At 47.5% G+C, this 12180-nt stretch overlaps 1 protein-coding gene across 2 annotated transcripts in view; it reads right to left on the bottom strand.

Annotated features, from left to right (window-relative positions):
• Positions 1–12180, bottom strand: part of CYFIP2 (cytoplasmic FMR1 interacting protein 2) — a 135554-nt gene that overhangs the window by 75977 nt on the left and 47397 nt on the right. For both annotated transcript variants that reach the window (XM_059917585.1, XM_059917586.1), the window contains exons 14-18: positions 8885–9051; positions 7978–8125; positions 4593–4746; positions 3276–3432; positions 2649–2745 (exon numbers count right to left, since the gene is read on the bottom strand). In XM_059917585.1, the coding sequence (XP_059773568.1) occupies positions 2649–2745; positions 3276–3432; positions 4593–4746; positions 7978–8125; positions 8885–9051 (723 nt within the window). The remainder of the gene's footprint in view (positions 1–2648; positions 2746–3275; positions 3433–4592; positions 4747–7977; positions 8126–8884; positions 9052–12180) is intronic.

The raw sequence follows: 12180 nt of genomic DNA, 5'->3' as shown, positions 1-12180 counted from the left end.
GTGAAGTAAGTCAGAAAGAGAAAAACAAATACAGTATGCTAACACATATATATGGAATCTAAGGAAAAAAAAAAAAGGCCATGAAGAACCTAGTGGCAAGACGGGAATAAAGACACAGACCTACTAGAGAATGGACTTGAGGATATGGGGAGGGGGTGGGGTGAGATGTGACAGGGTAAGAGAGTGTCATGGACATATATACACTACCAAATGTAAAATAGATAGCTAGTGGGAAGCAGCCGCATAGCACAGGGAGATCAGCTCGGTGCTTTGTGACCACCTAGAGGGGTCGGATGGGGAGGGTGGGAGGGAGGGAGATGCAAGAGGGAAGAGAAATGGGAACATATTGTATATGTATAACTGATTCACTTTGTTATAAAGCAGAAGCTAACACACTATTGTAAGGCAATTATACTTCAATAAAGATGTTCAAAAAAAAAAAAAGAGCTTTCGTATCTTTTATTTTACACACTAAATGTTATTCTGAACATAAAAACACAGTGCTGTGTGCAGTGTTGTCCTCATATGCAGGTAACCAAGGCCTCTGCCCTGGAGTCTGAGCTTCAAGGATCCCTAAGGGGCCCTCCTTCAGGCAAAGGACCCGTAGGATACAGGGCAGGGTGCCCAACTCATGCCCTCCTTCTATAACCAGCTTTGAATATTCTTGCCCAAATAGCCCAAGTCCCTTCCAGGCCCTGTGTGCTCTTTTCCCTGGGTTCCTCCCTGAGGGTGGATTGCACTGCAGGTGTGTGCACCCCTAGGGCCTGGGGTTGGCCAAGGGGCCATCGTTTTGGGGCACAGGAGGGAGACAAAGCTTGTGTATCCACACAGGCCCTTCCTGGTTCAGAACAGAGTCTGAAGGTGGGAAGAGAAAGGGGGGCAGGCCATGAGCTCGGGGTCTCAATTTATACTTCTGCTCCATGGCCTCCAGTGTTACCCAGGGCTTGTCTGTGTGCTTTCTTGACATTTATTTTTAAAATGTCACTTGGACATATGACACTCTAGATTTTTTGTTTTCAACCTGTTGGAGAACATGACTGTCTAAAATCTTATCGGAAAATGGACCTGTCCAAGCTGAGATGCAACCAATTAACTTGTCTACTGGAATCTTTCTTTCCAAGTTTGTGTACTGCTCAGGAGACAAACAGGATAGATTTGCATTGGGGTCCATCAAGGTTTTCAACTCCCATAGCAACTGGAAGATTTAGAAAGAAAGCAGCATCTCTACTAGATTTTCTTTGAAATACATAAACTTTCAAACTAATTTGGTGGTAACGCTTGTCCTAAAACACTTACGTCTTTCCTTTATAAATAAGAATGCCTTATATTTGTGTGACAATTGACCTCATTCTACATTTATATAATCCCATGTACTTAGGTGGAGCAGAGACTCTCATTCCAATTTCCAGATGACAAAATTGAGATATTTCATAGCCCTTAGGGCTGCTGATGCCCTGTTTCTGGTCCTTGCCGGCCCATGGTAGGACTGCACTTCCTCGCTCCTCTTTGAAAGGAGGCACTGCCATGAGACTTGCTTTGACCAATGACATGTGTCACTTCCAGGTGGAAGCTTTAAGTATCGGAGTATGATTCACCCTGACACGTCCCCCTGTCAGGGCAGCTAGTGAATATCCCAGATTAAAGAGTACATAGAACAGAGCCCCCAGCCAACATGCAATGGAGAAATGAACCTTTGGTCCCAAGCTGCTAAGAACGTGTGATTGTCTGTAACTGCAGCATATCCCAGCCTTTCCTGACGATTTCAGAAATAAAGCCATTGAGCGACTATTCAACAGCTTCATAGGTGAGAGGATGGCTATTTCCATCCTACCAGTACTAGAATGAGACTCTGTAAGCTGTGTGATGTGGGGGTAAGGATAGTTGAACACTCTAAGATTTACTATCTGTAAAATAGTAGCATACACTTCTTAAATTACTGTAAAGATTATTTAAAATGTCCATAAAGTGCTTAGTACTATACCTGGCAAACGGTAAACATATAATAATTGATAGGTAGCATTACTGTTATTATTATTAGCCAATTAATCCAACTGTAAAAGACCCATTAGAAGTTAATTTTACCCATGCAGTTCTAACGTTTGCCATCCCTAAACATCTGAAAAAGAAAGACTATTATCCTGTTCTAGGTCCCTTTTGATGATCATGATGTTTATAAAGATCAGTCTCCAAAGCAAGTCACTGAACTCCCATGCTATGGTCTGAATGTTTGTGTCCCCCCCAAAATTCATGTGTTGAAATCCTAACCCCCAAAGGTGATGGAATTAGGAGGTGGGGCCTTTGGGAGGTGATGAGGTCATGAGGATGGAGCCTTCATGAATGGGATCAGTGCTCTTATAAAAGAGACCCAGAGAGCTCCCTGGCCCCGTCCACCACATAAGGACACGGCAAGAAGCCTGGGACCCAGAAGAGGGCCCTCCCCTGACCAGGTTGGCACCCTGATCTCAGACTTCTAGCCTCCAGAACTGTGAGAAATACATTTCTGTTGTTTATAAGCCCCGCAGTCTGTGGTATTTCATTATAGCAGCCCAAATGGACTAAGACACCCCACTTTGTGCCCAGCTAGAGATCTGAAAAGTCCAGACTCTTGGAACACGATTATAAGAACAAAAGGAGAAGCAATCACTTGCCTCAGCTTCGATCTCATCGTACAGGAACTGCTTTTTAAACTTAGTCAGAGCATAGTAGGCGCTGTCGTTGTACAGATCCAAAGGGTAGAGGACGTATCTGAAGAGGGAAAAACAACGGCCAGTAGCTCACTAATGATCTCTCTTAAGGCAGGCAGATTTAAACTTGCTTAGGAAATATGAACAGTTGGGTGAACAAATTCAGAGTTAGGAAAAAGAGACCCTTTCAGGGTCTAGGATGTTTCCAGCCTCCACTTAGGAATGACTTACTTTACTGTCTGCCCACAGAAATCAAAGTCCATGATGTTAATAAATGCAAGGCCTGAAAAAAATTAGTCTGGGACTAAAAGAAATCGGGTGGCCGTTAAGGCCATTAGCTTCCCTACCCCAAGAGATGATAATTTTCCCAGCGTGGCTGTTATGAGACTCACAAGGTCTGGGAAGGGCAGTTGGGCTGGTAGATTTCTGAACCTTTCTGCAAGGCTGAGTCACATCTGGTGGTGACTTGATCCTGGGTGGGGCACACTGCCTCATCTGGAAAGTTCTGGAAAGAACAGGGCTCGCTGGCTGGCAAACTGCCCTCTACCTGCACCTCGGGAACCTCCTTCCTGGCCCAACCCTGCCTCTTACTCCATCATGGAAGGTTCTTTGGTTTCCAGGATATGGTCTGTTAGAATCCAGGGCATGGACATCTCAATAGGGAACTGGATTCGCCGGCCCATGGTTAACTCCAGGAAGAATTCTCGGAACCAGAGCTGGGAGAGGTCGCAACACTGCTGCAGGGCTTCTGGAAGCATAAGGGAGAGAGCCTTGGGTTACACATGGGAAGCACCCGAAGATCTTAGTTCTTACTGGGTTTTTTTAAACTTTTATTCTTCTTTCATTGTGCTAGGTACAGAGCAGGTACTCACGAATATGACTCGATCAGTAGACCCTGCTCTCCTGTACCTGAAGACCAGCCTAACGTCTATTTAGAAGACAGTGTTTGGGGAATTCCCTGGTGGTCCAGTGGTTAGGATCCCATGCTTTCACTGCCAAGGGCGTGGGTTCAATCCCTGGTCGGAGAACTAAGATCCCGCAAGCTGCGCAGTGTGGCCAAAAAAATTAAAAAAAAAATAGAAGACAGTGTTTGTTCACCCAGCAGTGTGTGTGTGTGTGTGTGTGGGTGTGTGTGTGGGTGTGGGTGTGTGGGTGTGTGTGTGGCGGGGGGCAGTGATGTTTTAGAGCTTTAGATGCCCCTACAATTTCCATCGTGTCCTTACAAAGCCATCCTGAAAACATGCTATCTAAGTGTCAAAGTGTGCTTGCTGTAAGTGTCAAGACAGATCTACGGGTGCCCGCTTTTAACTGGACTGCAGCCATGCCATGACCCTTGCTTGTGATAATTATGGATCCCTTACAGAGGTCTTGAAGACCCTTCCTAGGCTGCTCCCTATGGAGAAGTTTGGGCTGTTTAAGATCACTCTTTTCAATACCAACCTCCCAGGACCCTGGGATGCTGCTCTCCCTCCACTCCCCACCCCTGTCCCACCTGCACATGCATCCCACCGACAGGAGAGGTGGAGCGGGGGACTTGGGATCCAGGTGCAGTCCGGGAGCCGCCTTTGTTAGGAGCAACGGGCACTAATCAGCTCAGAGCTGCTGCTTAAAAGCAAAAGGCTGACCTGGTCCCTGCGTGTGTCTGAGGGTGTCACCTGTTTGTGATCTCGCTTTACTGGGAACTTCGTAACAAATTAGCTACAAATATCTACCAGATTTAGCTGAGTCAGAATAGCTGGACTGAGCCTGGCCTTTCCCAGAGTCTACTGGAAAGTGTGCCTTTTTTCTTTGGTGGCAAAATGTGCCCCTTTGGGTAGATGATCACGTCTCTTTGCAACTTCTGGCCCGACAGCCTTAGCCGCTCTAGTTCCTGGGAGCCCTCCCCCTGCCCCCGACAGGGCGGCTCACCACTGATGTTGAGCAGGTGGGTGAAGAAGAAGGACTGCTTGTGGAAGTCCTCTATGGCGAGGACGATGGGTCCGTCCAGGCTGCTCCGCAGGGTCTTCTTGGAGCCGCTTTTGTCTGCGATGAGCGATTCAAGCATGGTCCGCACCATGTACAGCTTGAAAAAGAAAGGAAGATGGGAAGGTCAGGGGCTGGCCCTCCGTCCAAGGGAAAAGGTTGCTTTGTGCTGTGCTTCTATTCTTTTTTTCTGAAGATATCTGCCCTTAAAAAGCACTGTCTTAAGGAAGCACCAGTTTAGGGTTGGAGAAGTAAATTTGGAATGTGTAACCTTCAAGAGGGAGACTGGCCAGCCTGGCAGGATGTTCTGCCTGGGGCTGGCGGCCTCCCGGGTAGGAGGACCTGGTAATACCAGGTCTTTCAAGGCCCAGGGTCCTGCCTGCTCTGCTTGGCCAAGGGCGTGGGCATCAGAGGAGAACCTCATTCCACGTCACCCTGGAGTCGCTCCCTGCTCTACTGGACAGCCACGGTGGCACCAGGGGTGGAGCACTGGACTCAGAGTCAAAAGAATGGGGTTCAAGGCTAGGTACGCCCCTGACTTGCTGTGTGACCTTGGGCAACAAAGTCCCACTCTGGGCCTCAGTTTTCTTATCTGCTAACGTGAGGAGGTTGCACCAGATGCTTTCTCCAACCAGTCCCTTTCAGCTCTGACGTTCCAAGGAACTGTGAAATGGGGTAGGGTCAGAGCAAGCCCCCCACCACCTCAGGTTTCCGACCCTCAAGACCGAGGGACAGCGCCTCTGCAGGCATCCGCTGCATGGTACAGCTTGCCGAAATGCTGGGTGGAAAGCAGGTGAAGATCGGTACTTACACAGGAGGCCTACTAGACAATTAACTCCTGCTTACAGAGGGCCTTAAGTGCAAAGGGCGCAAGTGCTAATCTACATCTTTCCACATCATGTGTCTTTGAATCTTAGGGCTGGAAGGGGCCGTGAGCAGCCAGCCTAGTCCATTCCTGCTGCCTCCTGGAGAAGGGTACCCAACCAACCCAGCCAGGCGGTGTTATACCAGGGATCGGCAGCCTCTTCGGCCCTGTGTGCCACCAGTGGGGTGAAACAAAGCCCGCGGGGACCACTGGCAGGCCTAAGACATAGATAGGAGAGAGGAGGAGGGAATGGGAGGGCAGGAGAGACAGGGAAGAGGGAGAGAGAGAAGAGAGAGAGAGAGAGAGAAAAGCAAGAGGTATTGTATACGGTGGGAAAGCCGCCACGACTGCTAGAGGCCACCTGCCGACCACCTCTGAGATGCTCCAACCTCCCTCTGCCACCACGTCCATCCTGGCCGCCTCTGATCTTCTCTAGGACCACACCCACCACGCGCCTGGCCTGGGCTGGGCAGCACGGCCACAGAAAGGAGTGGCACGCCATCCCTGGCACAGCACTTTCCTTTGTGGTGAAGGAACTACGGAGCTGCGGGTTTATCAGACAGCCCACCCTCTGCAACCCTGTCGGTGGGCACGGCTGACCATCCCTAAGACTCGAGAGGCACTGCTCTAATGATGGCCTTTGGAGTCCTCCAAGAAAGGAGTCTTCAATCCAGTCTGTGCGGGTGTCGACTGATTGGTACCAAATTCTAACTATTCGAAAATCCATTTCAGCCCTAAGAGGGGAAACGTTTTCCCCACCTACTTTTATTAAACAAAGCATTTAATTCACCGGAACAGTCACCTCCCAGCTCTGCCAGATGCCATGTCTACTGTGCTCCCAAGGCCCTAACAGAGCCCCAGGGTGGGAGTCAGGAGACCTGGTTCTCGTCCCACCTCCATCTAAACTCACCTTGTGACTTGGACAAGTCACTTCCCCTCTCTGGACCTCAGTTTCCCCATCTGCAAAATAGGGGGAGGAACTAGTTTGGGACTAGTTTGTCTCTAAGGGCTCTTCCAAGCTGACTGTCTAGGAGTCTATCAAGTGCGTCTGTGCCACCCTAACATGACTTGGGGGTGTCGGGGGGGCCTAACTGTTGGTGACACTCCCTCTCATATTATCTTTATAAATACTGCGTTCTCCCTCCCTGCCCCCCACCCCTCTCTCATTCTCTGCCTGTTGGCCCCCTTTTGCGACCTCCTCCTTTCCAGTTTCTCTTTTGCCTCGCCCGGAAGCAACACCCAGAAGCCCTGCTCAGCCCCTCCAGGCCATTCTGGACTGGAAAGGTCTCTGGCCCTTGGCATGACACAGAACCATTTGTAGAAGCTTCCTTGAGAAGTTCCACGTCTCTCGAGCAGGCAAGATAAGTGCAAAGGGGTCTGCGGGCTGCGGGCCAAGGGCAGCTACGACGCCAGTGCTGAGAACCAGCTCACCCCGGTGCCGCCTCCCTGCTCCCACCCCGTGCCAGACACAGACACACACACAGTGAGAAGCGTCAGGGGTGGGCCTCAGATGGCTCATCTCAGATGATTCAAGGAATCAGGATTTCAGAGATGAGAGAGGTTTAAAGGTCATGTGAAGCAGGAGTTCCCAGCCTGGGGCTTTCGGGGCCTGTAAGACCTTTAAGAGCTGTAATGGGCCCATATGCTTTTTTTCAATACCTCAAAAAGCCTACCAGAAACTATTTATCCTTAAGTAGGTGGCAAGGATTTAACTGAGATGCCTAGGTTCTTTACTTTTTTTTTTCTGTAATTTTAACGACTACTTTGGATAAGCCACAGACAACCTCTCGTTGTTGAAAAAGCTCCGGTTGGCAACTCTGAATACCTCTGATTATTAGACTTTCTCTAAGTGGTCAGGGGCTTTGGATACTTGTGATTTTGGGGGGGGTACGGGGAATAACAAAAGCGGTGTTTTGTCAGTAACGTGATCTCATCCAAAGTTTTCATTTAACGGAGAAGATAACCAGAGCTCAGAGAGGTCAAGGCACTTGCCCAAGATCACACAGCAAGTCAGAGGCAGAACGTGGGAATTCCCAAGCTAGGACATCACTACAGGGGAAGCGGGGGTCAGCGTTCATTAAACAGGGACAGGATAGATGCATACAGATTCCACTTTAAACTTCTCCTATACTTTGGAACCTGTACTTCACAGGGCTAGGATAGCCAGTCCTGGTATTACCCCCATTTGCCAGATTAGACAACTGAGGCACAAAGAGATCTGTGTAACGTGCCCGAGGTCACACAGGTATCTAGGACTAGAATCCAGGTCTCCTGAATCTTAAGTCAGTGGTCCTCCCTCTTATATCAAAACAAGATGGCAGAATAAGACTAGAGCAGCCGCTTGACCCTGTCCCTCCTGCCTGAGGACCCCCCAGCCCCACTGCCCCATGGTCCAGCCAGGATGACCTACCACAGCCTGGCTGGCCTCTGAGTCAGCAGAGCTGGCCTGTGCCTGGAGCTGCTTACCTGTGTGCTGGAGGGCCCCACGGCACGCCGGGGCACCTTGATGTCAAATCCACCTTTGGGGTCCTTCTCCCCTCTCAAGCACGGGTCATTGGGGGGCTCTCGGCCTCCCTCCCAGTCACAGATGGTTTTCCGAATTGCCTGTAGGACACTGGGGAAGGAAGAACCGGGATTCAGACCAGCTGGAAAAGAGGCACTGCAAGCCTGTTTCTAGAGTCCATGGTGTTCCAGGACCACGTGCCTTAGAACTCCTGGCATGCTTGTGAAACATGCTCAGTCCACGGCCCCATCCCCAGGGATGTTGGCTTAACAGATTTGAGATGCAGTCCAGAAGTCTGCATTTTACAAGTGCCCCAGTGATTCTGATGCCCACTGGCTGTCTGGGAACTCAGCTCTGAGCCCACACAGTCGGAGAGAACCTGAGTGAAGGATGCCTATTTGTCTTTTTGCTTATAGGACAGTTTCATTAGTCCATTTAAATCTCTGTATATTTAAAACTTGAATAGTAGCTTATATGTGTTGCACACTTACTCCATGCTGCTGTGTGCTTAGGTCTATACACGGATTATCTCATTTCATCATCCCAACAGCCTATGGAGTAGGTACCATCATCATCCACAGTTTACAAATGAGGGAAACTGAGGTGTAGAGAAGGTAAGTAACATGACTAAGTTCACACAGCTAGACAGTGGTGGATATGGGCTCCAAACCCAGAGACGGAGGCTTAATCCATCCCAAATGTCCAATCTCCTAAAAGGGCCTCATAGGACTTGCTGGAACTCACTGGAAGGTCCGTTTGTGTTCAGACACTCCCCTGGAAGCTGACTGAGCTGGGAACGTCCTCTGTGGCCTGCACCCAGCACCCCCGATTTTGGATGTGCCCCCTGAAAAAGGTCGTCTGAAGACCCACCTGATGAGGACATTCTTCTTCTTCCGCACTGCCTGCCTGAGGGGCTCACGCAGGGTCACCTGGGCAAAGTCCTGCAGGGCTGCGTAGATGGTGTTCCTGATGGCCTGGTTGAAGACGCTCTCCATCCTGCCCATGAGCACCTGCAGGCCTTTGATCATGGCGATCACCTGGCCAGGCACAGATGGAGGTCAGGCTCACTGTGCCTTGGCACACCCGTCTGTCCGGTACCCTCACCACATCTCCGGGGGGGTGCTGGAGGAGACATCCTGAAGCACGAGGCCGGCGAGTGCTACTCAGAGGGTCAGTTCACGGCTGGGTGGAAACGTGTGCCAGAAGAGAAATCAGCACTCCGCTTCCCTCATCAAGGAAGTGCTGCTACAAAGCAAAGACGTCAGCCACACGCTGCGCGTGTGCTTCACCATCAGCTGATTTTCATTCTGGCACCAGCTCCCCATCTTGCCGCTGACTGGTGACAACTGGCAGCTGGTCCATGGACCATGTTTTGAGTAGCACTCTGACTTTCAGAGGTCTCTCCACATACCATGTACCCACAGACAATATCAAATAGAACTTCTTTCTATAGGATTTTTACAATCTTTGCTTTTGAAATGATTTGGCTATTTGCTGCTTGAGTCCATAAAATAGGATTCCTGTAGAAGTCTTGTGGGGAAAGGCTTCTGTCCTTCTATTTACCTCCTCCCTAGTCCCTTAACTCACTTATCTGTCTGCAGAGGTGGGGAGACAGGTGCCTATGATGTGTGTAGCGTAACTTTGACCTTGGTGCTCACTTGGGATCTGTCTGCCTGTGGGGTGTGTCCTCTCCTCTGGGTGCCTGTCTTGTCCTTGCGGTAATCACCCCTCCCCATCCTGAGGATGGGAGGTGTATATTTATGCAGCTGCTTTGCCTGTTTCCCAGTGGGAAGTTTCATGGGATGGGGGAGGAAGAGGAAGCCTGGTGTGGCCTTGAGTGAAGTCACATTCTCTGGTCCAGCTTTACCAAACCTGATCCTTTGGCCCCCGTCAGCCCCAAGTGCTAACTTCTAGATTAGCTCAGAATTCAGAGGGGAGGGAGATCAGCTTGGTGTTTTGTGACCACCTAGAGGGGTGGGATAGGGAGGGTGGGAGGGAGACGCAAGAGGGAGGAGATATGGGGATTTAAGTATACGTATAGCTGATTTACTTTGTTATAAAGCAGAAACTAACACACCGTTGTAAAGCAACTATACTCCAATAAAGATGTTAAAAAAAGAAAAAAGAATTCAGAGGGGAAAGCCTTGTCAAGTCAGCCTCCTGACAACTGCCACACTTGTCACACCCCTCATGACATGGTCGATTTCCTCCCTCTGCACCAGACTGTTAAGCACTGCAGGGGTGAGGCTTGGCACACTGTGTAGGCGCCATCCCTGGGGCCCGGGGCCCTGGTGGGCCCTCAAGAGATTTTTCTTGAAAAGCAATGAGTAAATGAATGAATGAGCTTAGATGCTAAGCCTTTATGTTCCTCCAAACTGTAAATGAAGAACTAGAACATTCGAGGTAGGAGAAATAGTGAGAATAGTTCAGAAGGTAAGAATTTTCACTAGAACCAACAGTCTAATGGTTTTGCTGAAGAGAACCTTTATAGTGCAGAAATAATGAGAGAGAAGCACTAAAGGAATGTTAAGTCATAAAGGAATCTGGGCTCCTGGCTGGCAATGAAACTAGGAAATAAGGGACAAAGGAAGGACAAAATAATGAAGATTTTTGAGAATAACTCCAAACACAGAAGGGTATGCAGATCTGTTAGACCTAAGGGAAAATCTTTGTAACTTTGGGCTAGGCAGAGATTTCTTACCTAGAACACAAAAAAATCACAAACCACAGAATAATAAATAAGTTGAACTTCATCAAAATTAAAAACAGGTGCTCTTTAGAAGGCACCCCCCCCCCCAAGAAAATGAAAAGGCAAAGTCACCGATTAGAAAAAATATTTGCAACGTATTTGTGAATAAGGACTTGTATCTAGAATATACAAAGATTCTCACAATTTAATAGTAAGAAGATGGAAAGCTAATTTTAAAAAATGGGCAGAAGATTTCAATAGATAACACTTCACAAAGGAAGATGTATGAATAGCCAATAAGCACATGAAAAGATGCTCAATATCATTAATCTTCAGGGAAATGCAAATTGAAACCTCAATGAGATGTACTAAATATCCATTAGAATGGCTAAGATTAATAAGACTGACAACACAAGAACTGTGAGGGTGTGTGTAACAGAACCCTCACATATAATTGGTGGGAATATAAAATGGTACACCCGCTTTGGAAAACTGTTTGGCAGTTTCTTAAAAAGTTAAACATACACCTCCAATATGACCATTCCAAGAGAAATAAAAACCTATGTCTACACAAACACTTACACTCAAATATTTAAAGCAACTTTGCTTACATTGGCCAAAAGCTGGAAATGGCCCAATGTTTATCAACAATTGAATAGATACACAAATTATAGAATAGCCACACAATGGAAAAATACTCAGCAATGAAACGAACAAACTACTGATACTAAAAACAATGTGGATGAATCTCAAAATTATTATGCTGCGTGAAAAAGCCACACACACAAAATACATACTATATGATTCCACTTAATAAAATTCTAGAAAGTGAAAACAAATCTATGGTGACAAAAAATGTGATTGTTTAGGGCCAAGGATGGAGGGAACGATGGATTGCAAATGGCATAAGAAGTCTTAAAGGGAGATGAAAATGTTCTGCATCTTGCGTTTTTGGTTTCACAGGTGTATATACAACTGTCAAAACTTTGTGAATTATACACTTTAAATGGATGCAGTTTACCAAATGTAAATTATACCTCAGTAAAACTGACTGAAAAAAACAATAATATCCTCGTGGAGATAGCACATTCACGACACAAGAGTTGGGTGCGACTGAAAAAAAACAAACATTCAGAGAACAAGATGGAGCTTTTGGACATTTAAAATATTATAGGCAAAATAAAAAATACTAACAGAGTTGAAAACGGAAATTAAGGAAATACCCCATAAAGCAGAACAAAAATAAGTGATATGCAGTAAGATAGAAAAGACAGGAAAATTAGACACTAACTCCTGGGCATCCAACATCTGACAGATAGAAAACCCAGAAAGACAACAGAGAAAACAGAGAGGAGGAAATTATCAAAATTAAAATTCAAGAAAATTTCCCAGACCTACAGAACTTGTATGTCCACACTGCAATGGCCTATTTAGTGTCCCAAACAATGAATGCAAAAGGCCCTCATCATGATGCCTT

The sequence above is a fragment of the Balaenoptera ricei genome, chromosome 3, assembly GCF_028023285.1.
Source record: "Balaenoptera ricei isolate mBalRic1 chromosome 3, mBalRic1.hap2, whole genome shotgun sequence".
Taxonomy (NCBI): domain Eukaryota; kingdom Metazoa; phylum Chordata; class Mammalia; order Artiodactyla; family Balaenopteridae; genus Balaenoptera; species Balaenoptera ricei.
Note: the sequence above shows the minus strand (reverse complement) of the source record. Positions and strands in the feature narration are given on the sequence as shown.